Source organism: Myiozetetes cayanensis, unplaced genomic scaffold (genome assembly GCF_022539395.1).
Source record: "Myiozetetes cayanensis isolate MyiCay16 unplaced genomic scaffold, myiCay2020 scf91, whole genome shotgun sequence".
Lineage (NCBI taxonomy): Eukaryota > Metazoa > Chordata > Aves > Passeriformes > Tyrannidae > Myiozetetes > Myiozetetes cayanensis.
Window position 1 is genome coordinate 94,591 of NW_026088197.1, and position 15,473 is coordinate 110,063.

Genomic DNA, 15,473 nt, shown 5'->3' on the forward strand with positions numbered 1-15,473 from the left:
CAGCCTTATCAAATAAAAGATTCTCCAATTCTGGTTTGGTCTTACCCCCTTGGTGTTCTCTGCAATGCATGACAGCAACCTTTGCTGGTTTCTGGATACTTTCAAGTAAGTGCAAGATTTGTTTGCCATTTTGATTGTCATTCCTTGTGCTGTCAGGAGTCTTCTCTATTTTTAGATGGCTCCATGTGCATGTACCACTCCAAAGGTGTACCTCGAATCAGTCCAAATATTAACTTGTTTTCCTTTACTCAATTCCAAAGCTCGAGTGAGCCCAATTAGTTCTGCTTTCTGGGCCGAAACATGGGAGGGGAGTGCCCCCGTTTTGATTACCTCATGGTGGGTAGTTACTGCATATCCAGATAATCGTTTTCCATTCTGGACCAATCTTGTCCCATTGGTAAACGATTCCCAATAAAGACTTTCCAAGGGGCTTTCTCCTAAGTCAGGTCTACCAGAATACACTTCTGTAGTCTGTAAACAAGCATACTCTGGGGTTCCTTCTACTCGTTGGGCAGATATAGTGGGTTAACCCTGGTTGCACCCCAGGTACCCACTAAAACCACTCTCTCACTCCCCTCTGCAACGGGACAGAGGAGAGAAAAAAACAACAAAGGATTCATGAGTTAAGAGCTGGGAGAGGTCACTTACTGATCACCATCACAAGCAAAACAGACTCAAAGTGGGGATAGTACTTAAATTTATTACTAACAGGATCAGAGTAAAAGAGTGGGAAGTAAAATAATCTTAAAAACACTTTTCCCCTGCCCCTCCTTCCTCCCAAACTCTACCTCCTCCCCCCAGTGGTGCAGGGAGACAGGGAATGGGGGTTACGATCAGTTGTTGTTTCTGCCGCTACCAAAAGCTGACCACAGAAACCTACTACAGCAGATAAGAACATGCCAGAGTTAACAACAGAATTTGCTTTGTGTTACATTGTCTTACTCTAGCAAGACTACCTGGTATTTTAACATACAACTAGGAGATAACCAGTGGCCCCCTTTCTGCTCGAGTACCAACTGCACTATATGTGGTACATAAATGACAATACTTTGTCCCAAAGTCAGTTTTTGAGCTTCCTGGATCAAGAGGACAGTAGCTGCTACTGCCCTCAAACAACTAGGCCAATCTTGACTGACATTATCTGTCTGTTTTAAAAAGTAGGTCACGACCCTCCTCTGATCATCCAGGAACTGCAATAATACTCCCATTGCTGCATTTTGTCTTTCATAGGTGAATAGTTCAAATGGGCACATTTGATCTGGAAGTCCCAAAGCAGGGACCTGCATAAGGGCTAACATGAGCTGCAAAAAGGCAGTTCATGAATCATCAGTCCAGAATATAAAGTCCTTCTGAACTGTCTTCAAGAGCTCATACAGTGACTTCACTAGCAACCCATAATTGCTGATCCACAGGTGACACCATCTGACCATCCCAAGAAATGCACGTAATTCTCTTACCGTTTGTGGTTGTGGGAGTTGACAGATCACTTCTTTCTGTTCCTGTCCCAACCTCTGTTGTCCTTGGAGAATTTCAAAACCCATGTAGGTTACTGTGTTCTGGACTACTTGCACTTTGTTTTTGGATACCCTATATCCACTCAGTCCAAGGCAATTCAATACTACCACAGTCTGATCCCAACATTATTGTTTAGTTACAGTGACTATCAAAATGTCATCCACATACTGTAATAAAGCTCCAATAGGGGTTTGATTTCTCCAGTCCTACAGTTCTTTTGCCAATTGATTTCCAAATATTGTGGGACTATTTTTAAACCCCTGCGGGAGGACCATACAAGTCTTCCTGTGTCTGGAATTTCCCATTTGAAAACAAAAAGCTCTTGACTTTCAGAATTCAAAGGGATACAGAAAAAGGTATCTTTCAAATCTAATACTGTAAACCACTTTTAACTTTCATTTAGGGTAGTTAGCAAAATGTAAGGATTCGCTGCTACTGGATGTATATCTTCTACTAATTTACTTATAGCTCTAAGGTCCTGTACCAACTGGTAATCCCTTCCATTTACCTTCTTGACTGGCAAAATGGGAGTATTAAATTTAGATTCACATTCTTTCAACAAGCCAAATTTCATTAATTTTTCTACAAGGGGTAATAACCCCTTATGACTTTCTATTTTCAAAGGGTATTGCTTTTACCTTACTCATCCCCCTCCAAGTTTCAATTTAATTCTCACAGGTTCTGTTCTTTTGGATTACCTGGGCACCTCTCCAGGCCATACTGTTGGAATCACTGCATCCTCAAGTGATACTGGCAGATGGATTATTTCTGGTTTTGAAAACTGTAAAAAAAAATAGAAGTTTCCACATAATTAGACTCTGGAATAATAACCTCTATTTTACCATATTAAAATTTGATCTTGTCATTTAATTTTTCCAATAGATCTCTTCCAAGGCGAGGATTTGGTGAATTGGGTAAATACAAAGACAGGCGTGTCATCCACTGTTTTCCTATTTTAAAATCAATGGGCTTAAAACATGGATGAGTTTTGCGATTCTCTGTCATATCAACAATTGTTATAGAACTGTTACCTAAGTTTCCTTTTACTGTATTTACACAGAGTAACTAGCTCCCATATCTAGTAAAAATTCCACTTCTTCATTCCCTAGCTTAACTGTAACCAGAGGTTCTGCTGGGGAAGAATTCTATGGCCCCCCTCAGTCATCATCAGTGATGACCATGAGAGGGTTCAGAGGGTTATTAAATTTCAATTGCAGACAATCCCATTTCCAATGTCTGTCTTGATGCGTCAGCACGCACCTTGATTGATACCAAGTCTCCTGAGGGCTTAGGCTGTCCACATCCTCGTCCTCCTCCTCTCCCTGGGGGTACCATTCCCTTAGAGATTCCTTCCATAACTGCAATTACTTTCTGCTTAGTTGCTTCCCACTGATTCTTCCTGTTCTGATAAACAACCCAGGCAACATCCAACAATGTCCCTAAATTATACTGATCTTGTCCCTTAGCTTTTTGTAATTTCCTCATGATGTCATCTGAGGACTGCCACACAAATATGGGGGACTTTTTCAAAATGCCCCCTTTAGATTGTCGTATACCCATCTCTGAATGGTAGATCCAAAATGTTACAATATAGAAACAAATACAAATATAAACCAATTATTGATCAATAAAACAAATTCAGATAACAAATTCCAGAATTCCAAATAATCCAAATAATGCACTTATATGGACAGGATTCACAAAAAGAATGCCTTATTATTGAATTGGATCTTACCCACATCCCAGACTGGTCCAGGGATCTTTGGTCTTCTCCAGGAAAGTCTCAGTGCAAGTGTGTAGATCCAGAGATCCCTCGTATCCACGGGAGATCAGACAGTGTCCCATCTTGGAGTGCCAAAAATGATACTGAAAAGCCACAGAAACAAACTCTTTAACACCAATTTGTAGGTGTTAAAAAACAGACATTCTTTATTGCAACACACTGGTTGTTTGGAGAATAGTTCCTCTAATAGAACGTGCTACATGACAGATAGACAGGACTTTTTATTGCACACGCTGTTTACATATTCATTAGTGTCCCAGTTTAAATGAGACAAGGGTCTTTTGCTGAGGATGGATTAGGAGGAAAAGACCCAAACTTCTCTTTCCAAGCAATTATAAATCCAAAATTAAGAGGCTCCAATTGAAGGAAAACAAATTATGGAAAAGGGAAAATAACAGCCCTTTATTAAAGGTATGTGTGTATTAACAGGAACACGAAAAAAAACAAGTAAAATAACTAAGCAATACTCCTATACCCACCAATAATTCCCTTTAAGAACAAAACCGATAAACCAGCAAGAAGAAAATCAAACAGTTCAATTTTTTTACACCCTTTGATGCAGTTCCAACCACAGTCAGCAGGGGGCGCCGTCGGGTCAATGGAGATGCAAAATTTGTAATGTCCTGTATCATTCACCAGGTGGCGCTGTTGGATCACTGGAGGAAGCAGAACTTGTAATGTCCAGTGCCCATCACCAGGCGGCCCTATGGAATCTCTAGTCACCGCCCTGTGGGATGGGAAAAAAACCCCCACAAAACAGTACTCTCCAGGTACAAACCAAAAACCAAAAAAAACTCGGTTCCCCTTCCCTTCCCACACTGGGGAAGGAGAGAGAGAGAGAGACGGGGGGGGGGGAAGGGGGAAGGAAAAGAAAAGAAAAAAAAACAACAGCAATAAAACAGCAAGTTCTCCCAATGGAAGAAAACTCACGAACTTCAGCTGATTAGGATTAGTGTTAAGCAGGGCCTGCAGCCAGCAACAGCTGAGAAGAGAACAGCAACAAACTCCACTCTGACAGGAAGAAAAGAAGCAAACTAGGCAGCTCTGCAGCTTACAGCAGGTCCTGGCCTCACTGGCACACACACACCAGCCACACCTCCCTTCCCCACCTCCTTCCAGCCCCACACACCAGCTCCCCCTCAACTCTTCCCCCTTCGTTGTCAAGGAGACTAATCTCCCGGCTATTACTGGGCCAGGCCGATTCTTTTGTTCACCTAATGGGCAATATACAGAGCACACACACACACACACACACACACACACACACGGCAGGGGGAAGGGGAAGAAAAAATTCTTTGCTAAAATCAGAACTATGACATTTAGATATTCTTGCTCACTTAAAACATATACACTAGTTTGCTATATATAGTCACACCCCCTATCACAAGTCCTTGTTTGGTCCTTCTGGAATGCTGTGAGCAATGTTTTATTTTTCCCTGGCTCCCAAAATGCGCTTCCCCCAGGACCTCTCCTTTCCAGCAGGCTCTTAGACCCTGGAAACGGTGTTTCTCTGATCCGACTCCTGCAGGGACAGTCCCCACAAATCAGATTACATGATAGTACGAATATTTATTACTGAAATTCTTCCCATTTAACTAAACTACAACATTATCCACCCCAAATATTTATACCATCACATTTTACTGGATTTATTCCTTTCAACTATACACATATATATACATATTCCAACTCTATACAAATATACACATACAGGTACAGTGTTACCAACAGTTTACCCAAAAATTAGGTCCCCTTCAGGTATGCACCATGTTTCCTCATCTTTCTGCATTACCCACCAAGTGCATCCTTGTCCTTGAGCAAAAACAAACCCATGGATGGGTTTACCTTTGCTTGAGGTGAAACTGATCCATACTTTTTTCCCTAACATACTTATCATGTCCCGGGCAGGTGGGGCTCGTTAGCCCTTAAAGGCAACCCACCTACGTCCTAAGGACCTCACTGCCACCGTCCAAGCTCGCTTGGCCCCGGCAGATGAACCTTAGGATTAAAGGGTGGGCTCAGTTCCGCGCACACTGTGTCTCACCTAAAATAAATCCAATGCGCAGGCTGGAAGGTGTAAAGACCTTCCCCGGATCTTCGCTCGCGAAGACTGGCCATTATTATATTTTTTTTTTATTATTATTATTATATTTATTATTATTACTTATCATGTGCACTATGGGGACTTTAATTCCACCTACGGTTTGAAGGAGCTCAGAATGGGCAGGGCTGGCTTGGTTGACAGAGCTTCTAGTATTGACTAACCAGGGGGCCTTTGCTAAGTTCTGATCCCAGTGCTTGAAGTTTCCCCCACCCAATGCCTTCAAAAAGGTTTTCAACAGTCCATTACACCATTCAACCTTTCCAGTAGCTGATGTATGATAGGGGATATGATATAGTCACTCAATACCATGCTCTTTAGCTCAAATGTTTACTACGTTTGTTTTCAGAATTAGATTAAAAGGAAATAAACTGCTTTGCCTGTAATCCTTCAGAACAGTGTTTATTGTCCTCTTTTGGAGCAAGACATAAAAAAATTGAAGATGTATCATCTGGGTGTTAAATTTAGGCTGTTGTTGTGAAACTTTAGGTAAGAGACAAGCTTACAGGAGGAAAGGGAAAAAACCCCCACCAAATTCTATGCACTCAGTGAAGGGTTATTAGATTAGGACATCTGAATTCTCTGCAGATTCCTTCTTTGAAAAAAAAAAAGCAAAACAAAAGTTCATAACAAAGTTAAAGTGTTTTGAAGCTTGAAAATCCAGATTGGTGTTGTCCACTATAGAAGTCTTTTTTTTTCTTTTATCTTTTAACTTGATTGTGTGTTAGACTTTCGAGTATATTTTCCCTCATTTAGTGTGAAGGATGGATCATTTAGTATGGGTGAGGAATCGAAGCTGTACTATGAAGCACTTAAATATTGCTGAATTTAGAAAACATAATGAAAAAGGTAGAATATTATGGAAGGAGAAAAGGAGGGTTTATTAAGTGAAACATAACTCTGGAAAACTAACTTTTGGCAAAATTTTTATTTAATTATGTATTAGTCATCTGACTCTAGAACAGTGTGTTCAGCAGCAATGTTTCTCCTTTTTTTGGACTCACAGCTTCAGAAACCTAGTTTTGTTTGTAGAAATGTTTCATATTTGTAAGTGCTACTCAAATCCATGGGGACCTCCTTCTAAACATGCCAAAATGCTTACCAAGTATCATGCGTTCTTGCTAAAAGTGGACATTACAAAAACAACAGTGTTTGGGACCTACTTTCTTGTTTTTTAAATAGCTTGAGAATAATCTTGCTCACCCCAAGACCTTTTGGGGGGACACAAATAAAAGCCAATATGTAAGAAGGAACATTATCAAATTGAGAAATGCCCACCAAAGAAGCAAAGTTGCACTTGGTTCTATACTAAAATGTAAGATATACTTACTAGACATATTTTGTATGTCTAGTATGATTATATTTTGTATGGTAAATTTTAAAAGGTGTTTTGATAAACCAGTCAAACACTCAGAACTTTAATTATGTTTACAGAATTCTGGAGAAGGTATAATCAAGGAATTGAAGACAGTATTGTAATTTATGTACACATAAAAGATGTGTTGAATTTATATAGGTATTTTAAAATGTCACTATTTCTGGACTGTTGCTGTTTTAGATGTAATAATATGGAAAGGTATTCAACCAGTGAGTTTTGGCATGTTAATTTCACTGTTTGGATTTTAGGAAAACATTTCTTCACTGAAGGGCACTGGAATAGGATGCCCAGGGAGGTGGTGGAATCACCATCCCCAGAAGTGTTCACAAGGTATATGGATGTGGTTCTCAGGGAGATGGTTTTGTGGTGAACACAGTGGTGCTGGTTTAACAGTTGGACTTGATGATCTTAAAGGTCTTTTTGAACCTTAATGATACTATGATTTTAACTGTGGCTCAAACATCTATAGATTTATTTGTTGGTTTAATACTTGGTGATGAAGTGCAGTAGTGAACCTTATGGCCTTTGATTTGTTTGAATGCCAAAAGTGTTTATTTGGGTTTTTTTAAGTTCCCTTACAAAGGACTGAGCTGGATAGCAAGCAAAATGGCAGGTGAAATTGTCAATAAATGTAATGTGTGGGCAGAAAGGTGATGACAACCTCCAACAGTACATGTGCACATTTGTGTGAACCTGACTACTCTTCCTGAGGAAAAAGGTTAGAAAATTATATTGGGGAGTTCTCTCAAAATAACTTACCTTTCAGTATTTTTAAAGGTTTTTGATTATTAAAAAGAATCAAACAACCAAAACAATAAGCAAAATGCAAAAAAAAACCCTAAACCCCCACAAAATAGAAAGCGATATATATCCGTGGTATACTTGCATCTGGAACACTGCAGATTTAGTTTCTCCCTCTCAAAAACATACTGTAGAATCAGAATAGTTACAGGATGGCAGTGAGGATGGTAAGGGTATTTCCCTGTAAATAGCTTCAGTGTAAGGTCAGAGTAAATGATTTTTTTCTCCAAGTGTTAGTTATTACAGTTGGAAGCAAGGGCCAGGACAGCTTTGGATATGACCCAAGATTAGGGTATGGGGGAAATAGTGAGGAAAGATGCAGAATCAGTCTGCATTCAAAAAGGCATCTTGATGAGACTGAAAGTGCTGCCCGTAATCCAAACACAAACTCACAGAGTGTCAGTTTATGCGGTGCTTTATTCAGGGCCCGGGGTCCCTGTGGACTCCTGTCCCAAGACAGGTACCCAAAGACCCACATTTTGAACGCATCTTTTATACTATTTTCCAAGCAAGGTTACATGATTGGTTTTACATTTCACAGGAGACATAGCAGTTAAACATAAACTTGCATATCACTTTGATTATATTCAAGTATTAATCCATTTACCTAACTGTAAACATCGTATAATTAAATCCCACCACCAGATTACATCCTATCTCTATTTGCAAATTTTTCTTGTCTCGGTTCTACTTGACTTATTGTTTCTTTTTGGTCAGCACAGCCTTAATGTCTAAGCAGTCCTAACTTAGCTCTGACATGCCCTGACTTGTTTCTGGCAGGGGTCTTTTCAGGCCTATGCTCCACACTGCAACAACTCCCCCCTTTTGAGCATTCTTCAATCTTCAATTGCAAGGATGCTCAAATCTTTCTGTAGTCGCTTATGATTCTTCGGGAGGAGAATCACCATCCGGAAGAAGGACTTCTTTACGAGTCAGTGCCATCATAACTTGCCGAGTGTGTTGTCCTTCTTTTGCGATTATTCTTAAGAGACACTTATATATTATTAAAGCAACAAGAATTATTATGCTAAACATTAAAACATATTGAATGATGGAAGACAGCCATCCTGACATATGAAGACCGAGGGAGCTGAATAATAAGCCGATCCAATTATGTTCTAATTTATTGTTGTAATTTATGCATGTTTCCTTCAATTTGTTCTAATTGAGAAATATCATTTTCAATTTCATGTGTGACATTTGGGATGTGGACACAGCAGTGCTCATCCCGTGCGTGCAGGTAACCGCAAACCCCATGTTGTTTCAATAGAATTAAATCTAATGCCATTCGATTTTGTATGGTCATGCGTGTGGTTGCTTGTAATTGAACATTCATATCACGAAAACCTTTCTTGGTAACTGCAGCTAATCTTTCAGTTTGTCGCATTAGTTTAAACAGCATTTCTCTATTGCGATATGATGCTATCGGTGCGAACAAAGACTCCATTGCCCACCCAAATTTAACTCCGTCTGACGGGTCATGCCAATTTTCAGAGTCTTGTTCTGTATCTCTCTTTTGCCTAGGTTGCATGTCAAGTGTGGTCAATTTTCCTGATTTCCAGTATGGGCAAAGTGTAGGAACACCCAAGGTAATTTGTGTCGCCGGTCCATCTACGGGCATGTGAGTGGTCCATTGTCCATGTCCCATTACCCAGACTAAATTTCCTGGACTTGCCACCGTGGTAGTTAGGCAGTCGAGACTACGTAAATTGTTGTGACCTGTCATAGAGTGATTATACCCACGACACTCACAGCCTAATTGTAAAAGCATTCTTACAGGGACTAAGCTAATGTCATTATTGGGAGTGTCACATGTGTAAATGCGAGTGCAATTCCACAGTCCTGTGGGTGAGACTATTTCTCGCCACTGTTTGTGTTTCGGATGTAAAAAGGAGTAATCCTGATTTGTGGTACCTACCCAGTGGATGCACCATTGTACCTGTCCAATGTAACTATAAACTTCTAAGAGGCTCGGCCCCCAAATTGTTTGCCATTCTGTCATTGTAGTGGAACTAGTAATATTTTGACACACTTGTTCACGTTTTTCTCGCAGGATAGGAACTTTAACCGCTTTACACGGTGTATTGAGGATAACAGCCGAGGGTGACACTACACAATTGCCTTTGATTTGATCACCAATTGGGTTGTTTAGCCATTGCCAAAAACCAGGCATTTCTTTACATTGGTTTTTAGTTTTCACTTTTGTTAGTAGACAGGCAAGTGTTAGATCAGTCGAAGTAGTTGTCACAAATTTACAATTCCATGTAGTATTTCTAAACATTTTAGGGACTTCTGGTACTGGTATTACTCCCCATGGAATTGGATCTCCGGCTGATTGAGGCATCGGGAGGCATGCAGTAATTTTGGAGACATTTTGAACTCTCCCAAAATCTCTAATTAATCCAACTACTAAATTTTCTTGTGTGATTTTTCTATGTGGGACCTGCGAGATTTGTGATGCATGAGTTTGTCGGGTCACTCGCCCAGTTTTTACATAAATAGAGGTAGGATCATTCCATCTGGCAGACTGCATGTGAGGGGGTGGTAATTGCACTGTAGTGCTTTCATTGTGTGTAAAATTAAGTGTTTGTATTTTGACATATCCATAATCAAAACTCATTCGAATCCATACTATGCAGGAATATACACCATTTGCATTAGAGGTTACATTGGGTACCTGCAGGACGGTATAGCCTTTTTGCTGTGTCACATTCCATACTGTAGTCACACCATTCATCATAATGTGGTCCTGATCCATCTTTCGCCATCTAGCACTCACTTCTTCTAATCCAGCTCCCTGGTCGTCAGAGAAGGAACAGGTCAGATTGACGGCTGTACCTTCGGGTACTAAGAAAGAGGAATTAGAAACACTGACTTTAACAAATGCATCAGTAGTATTTATCAATAACAACAATATTATCGCTCGTGTTACAGTCTTTATTTGACTGGCCGGAACACCATTTTGGTCGGTGCAATGGGCTCCACAGACCACAGCTTGGGAACCTTCTTGACCCTCGTGTAGTGAATCCAGTTGTCGATGCCTTCGACCTTGACTGCTGTGTAGGTTGTCATCAACACCTGGCGAGGCCCGTCCCATGATTCTCTCAGTGGTTCTGCTGACCAATTCTTCAGGTAGACCTGGTCTCCTGGAGAGATGTCATGCACTGGATTTTCCAGAGGCAGGGGCCGATTCCACTGTAAGGCTCCCCGGAGTGCTGCAAGGGTCTTATTTAGAGACAAAATATAGTTAAATACAATTTGGTCTCCCAGTACATGAGGATCACCCTGGTAGGTTGCTGCATGGTATGGTTTTCCATATAGGATCTCATATGGGCTCACTCCGATTCTTTCTCTGGGTTTAATTCTAATTCTTAACAGAGCAAGCGGCAATGCTTGGGGCCACTGGATTTTTGCTTCTTGACAAATTTTCTTTAATTGATTTTTCAAGGTCTGATTCATTTTCTCTACCTGTCCACTAGATTGTGGTCTCCATGGAGTGTGGAGATTCCATATTATTCCTAATGTTGTGGCTAAATCCTGTACAACTCCTGCAATGAAATGTGGCCCTCTATCTGAGGACAATCCTAACGGTACTCCAAACCTCGGAATGATTTCTTTTAGGAGGGTTTTCACTACTTCTTTTGCCTGATTAGTTCTACATGGGAAAGCTTCTGGCCATCCTGAGAAAGTACACACGTACACTAGTAAGTACTTGTATGTTTGAGCTTTTGGTAATTCTGAGAAATCTACTTGCCAATAATCCCCTGGAAGTTGCCCAATTTGAAGTTTCCCCATTTGTACCTGTTTCCTAACTATAGGGTTATTCTTAATGCAGGCCGGGCAGGTTGCATTCACCCTTTTTGCTAGTGTTAACATCTGATTTGAGAAAATCTTATGTTTTAGAAATTTTACCAAAGCCTCTGCACCCCAATGGCACTTACCATGTTCAACTTCAAGTACTGTCTTCATTATTCTGATTGGCAGTATTACCTGTCCAGTAGGGGCAATATACCATCCTTTCACATTTTTCTTTGCTTCCATCATTTGGGCCAGTTTCTCATCCTCTGGTGTATAATGGGGTTTTTCTTCCATGTGCACTGTTGCTGGATTATCACGAGTTGGTAACAAAGCCATTTGAGTCCAAGTTCCTGTAGCTACCCGCCGAGCTGCCTGATCTGCCAGTCTGTTCCCTTGAGACTCGGGTCCTGAATCAGGCCGGTGTCCTTTCACATGCATTATTGCTACGGCTGCTGGTTGATGTATGACTTCCAGGAGTTGTAGTATTTCGTCTCGGTGCTTTATGGCTGAGCCTTGGGAAGTAAGTAGCCCTCTTTCCTTCCACAGTGCCCCATGTACATGGACTACTCCAAAGGCATATTTAGAGTCAGTCCATATGTTCACCCTTTTCCCTTGACTCAGATTCAGGGCTCTCACCAGTGCCCAAATTTCAGCTTTCTGTGCGGATGTTCCTGGGGACAGTGGTTTTGCTTCTACAATCCCCTGTGAAGTAACTACCGCGTACCCAGCATACCTGGTTCCGTTTTCCACAAAACTCGATCCGTCTGTGAACAGTTCCCAATCTGGATTTTCCAGCGGTTCATCTTTCAAGTCCTTCCGACTTGCATAGACATGCTCGATAGTCTCCATGCAGTCATGTTCCAGGACTCCCTCTTCCTGTGTGGACCTGAGAAACTCAGCTGGATTGAGATGGTTAGTGACTTTTAATTCACTGTCATCCTGTTCTCTGAGCAGGGCCTGATATTGTAACATTCTGCTAGAGGAGAGCCAATGCCCCCCTTTCTGCTCCAGAACAGCAATAACCATATGTGGTGCGTGCACTGTGATGTGCCTTCCCAGTGTCAGTTTACGTGCTTCCTGGATTAGTGTCACTGTGGCTGCCACCGCCCTCCAGGCACCCAGGCCATCCCCCACTTACAGTATCCAATTGTTTTGAGAAGTACCCGGCCAGGGTCTCTTCCATGGTCCCAGTCGTTGGGTAGAAGTACTCCCAGAGCCAGTCGTTGTCTTTCACAGACATACAGCTGGAAATCTTTAGTTAAATCGGGCAGTCCCAGGGCAGGTGCTTCTCGCAAGGCTTTCTTCAGAGTTTGGAACGCCTTTTCCTGTGCTGGTTTCCAGATTAACTGTGGCTCCTTTACGGCTTCGTACAGTGGTCTAGCAAGGAGTCCGAAGTCAGGAATCCATAGGCGACATACCAGCCGATCATCCCTAGAAAAGATCTCAATTCTTGATTATTCCGTGGGACTGGGATAGCACAGATGGCTTGTACTCTGTTTGCTCCCAGTCGCCCAGCCTGACACCTTGACGAGATTTCCCCAGCCTAAGTAGATAACTTTTTGTTTAACTAGTTGGGCTTTTTCTTTTGAGACCCGATAACCCGCCTGACCTAACATGTTCAACAGGTCAACAGTCAGCTTGCAACATAATTCTTGTTGTTCAGTGCCCAGAAGAATGTCATCAACATATTGCAGTATTATGTAAGAGAAAGGAGAGTCCTTTACCTGAGTTGTCTTCCAATATTCGAGTTCCTTTGCCAATTGATTACCAAATATTGTAGGCGAGGATTTGAACCCTTGGGGTAGCCGCGTCCAGGTGAGTTGTCTTTTCCTTCCAGTGTCGGGATCTTGGCACTCAAGGGCAAAAAAAAGGTGCCAGCTTTCTGGTGCCAATCGGATGCAGAAGAAGGTATCTTCCAGATCTATTACTGAAAACCACTGGAATTTCTCAGAGACAGATGTTAACAGGGTATAGGGATTGGCTACGAGAGGGTAAATGTCTTTAGTTAACAAATTGACCGCCTGTAGATCTTGTACCAATCTGTATTTTCCGTTAGGTTTTCTGACTGGAAAAATAGGTGTATTAAATTCTGATTCACATTCTTGTAATATTCCAAGAACTAGAAACTGTTTGATTAAAGGTGCTACCCCTCTTCTTGCTTCTAAACTGATTGGGTACTGTTTTACCTGTACTGGCTGTGCTCCTTCTTTGAGCTCTATTACTACTGGGGTTGCTGCTTTGGATAATCCTGGAGCTCCAGCCTCCCACACCCAAGGGACCACTGCTTGTTCTATTTCGTGAGGAATTGTTTCTGTTTCTATTTCATTTACAGTAAATATCTGTGCCACATTTTCTTCTGGAATCTCTAATTTGACCCTACCCTTTTCAAACACAATTTTGGCTTGCAGGGAAGACAACAAATCTCTCCCCAGTAAACATTCCGGGCTATTAGGCATGTAAAGAAATTGATGATCTAATTGCTTTCCCCTAAATTTAATATCCAGTGGACGCAAGAATGCCCTTTCCTCTGTTTGACCTGACACACCCACGACGCGGACAGTTGAATTACTTAAGGGACCCATTAATGTATTCATTGCGGAAAAACCTTAAACTCGGTATCACAGGAATTCCATAGGCTCTCCTTCTATCTGGATAACCTTAAGATCGATCTAGTCAGCTTTGACTCTGAGTAATCCTGCAACATAAATGCTTGGGCGACACCTTCGCGGTGTCCCAGTATTTGCACCCTGCATGTTTTTCACCAAATGGGTTTACCCCTAATCCCATACTCATAGGACATTCATTTTTCCAATGTCCCTGTCCTCTGCACAGCGCACACTGGTTCAGCCCTAATTTTCCACGTCCTCCTTGAAATCCAAACCCTGTTTGGTTACCAAAACCGCGACCAACCCCTCTTCCTCTAATTCCCCGCCCCCTTCCCCTTTGTACTCCGCCTCCTGCAGCTTGTAAAATTGCCCAACATGTTGTTCGCTCGCTGTTTCTTTGCAGATTCTTGTTCTCTATTATTATACACTTTCCAAGCTACCTCTAACAACTTTTCTAAGTTCCTTGTTTCTTCACCTTCCAGCTTTTGCAGCTTTTTCCTAATATCTTCTTGCGACTGCCCCATGAAAATTAGAACCAACTGTAACCTCCCTGATTCCGCTTCTACATCTAAGTCCGTGAATTGTCGAGCTGTTTCCTTTAACCTTTCCAAAAAGGCAGATGGGGATTCTCCCTTTTCCTGCCGCACTGAATATAACTTAGACCAGTTCAAAGTCCTCGGAATCCCACTCCGTATTCCTTCTACTAACAGTTCCTGATAAGATCTCAACCTATGATAATCGTCTGCCGCGTTCGGATTCCATTCTGGGTCTTCTCGCGGCACCCAATCATTCACTGTCCCCTGACCTGGCTGAGCGCGTATCCGTTCTCTGGCTTTTTCAACCATCACTCGTAATACCATATCCAACAAAACCTGTAAATCATTCCAATCTGGATTCTGAGTTTTTATAACCATTTTAACAACACGTGCTACGCGCTCAGGGTTTTCCCTGTATGCTCCCGCTGACTGTTTCCAAATTAACAAATCATTAGGTGAAAAAGGAACTTTTACCATCACCCGCGCCCCCCCCGCCCCGACCGCCTCTCGCAAAGGAGCCATTAACCTCGGAGGGGAGGGTGACGCAGCCCTCCTTTGTTCCCGGTGTTTCCCCCGCTCCCTTCCCCCCCTCCGAGTTCTTCTCGCTAACAGTGTTTTATCAAGGCGCTCTTTTTCTTCTTCATCCGTAGATGATTCTAATGGAGGCATGGGTGGGGAAAGTACGCGTGTCGGGGGTACAGGTAGAGAGGCTGCACGCATCGGAGGTACGGGTGGAGAAGCTGCAAGCCCTGACTTGTTTCTGGCAGGGGTCTTTTCAGGCCTATGCTCCACACTGCAACAAAAGGATTTCAAACGTGCAGAAAATACTAAATTGTGTCCCTGTGAGGATAAGAGTAAAGGAGGGTGAAAACTCGAGATGTATGGTTTTGGTTTTTTTTCTTTCACAGTGTTGGAGATAGGGAAGGAGAGAAAAAGGAAGGGACTTTGAAGTAAT

The 15,473-nt window shown here is 42.0% G+C and overlaps 1 protein-coding gene across 2 annotated transcripts; it reads right to left on the reverse strand.

Moving 5' to 3' along the window:
- Positions 1 to 7,975: 7,975 nt before the first annotated feature.
- Positions 7,976 to 13,975, reverse strand: LOC126653140 (uncharacterized). 2 transcript variants are annotated; one of them, XM_050340664.1, is made up of 2 exons: positions 13,101 to 13,975; positions 7,976 to 12,275 (listed from the first exon to the last, which is right to left on the reverse strand). In XM_050340664.1, exons 1-2 carry the CDS (start codon positions 13,968 to 13,970, stop codon positions 12,183 to 12,185), a joined length of 963 nt encoding a protein of 320 aa, XP_050196621.1. In that variant the 5' UTR covers positions 13,971 to 13,975; the 3' UTR covers positions 7,976 to 12,182. The 2 variants fall into 2 exon arrangements, with proteins under 2 accessions (XP_050196621.1, XP_050196620.1); XM_050340663.1 differs by having other exon boundaries at positions 13,101 to 13,974.
- Positions 13,976 to 15,473: the final 1,498 nt, after the last annotated feature.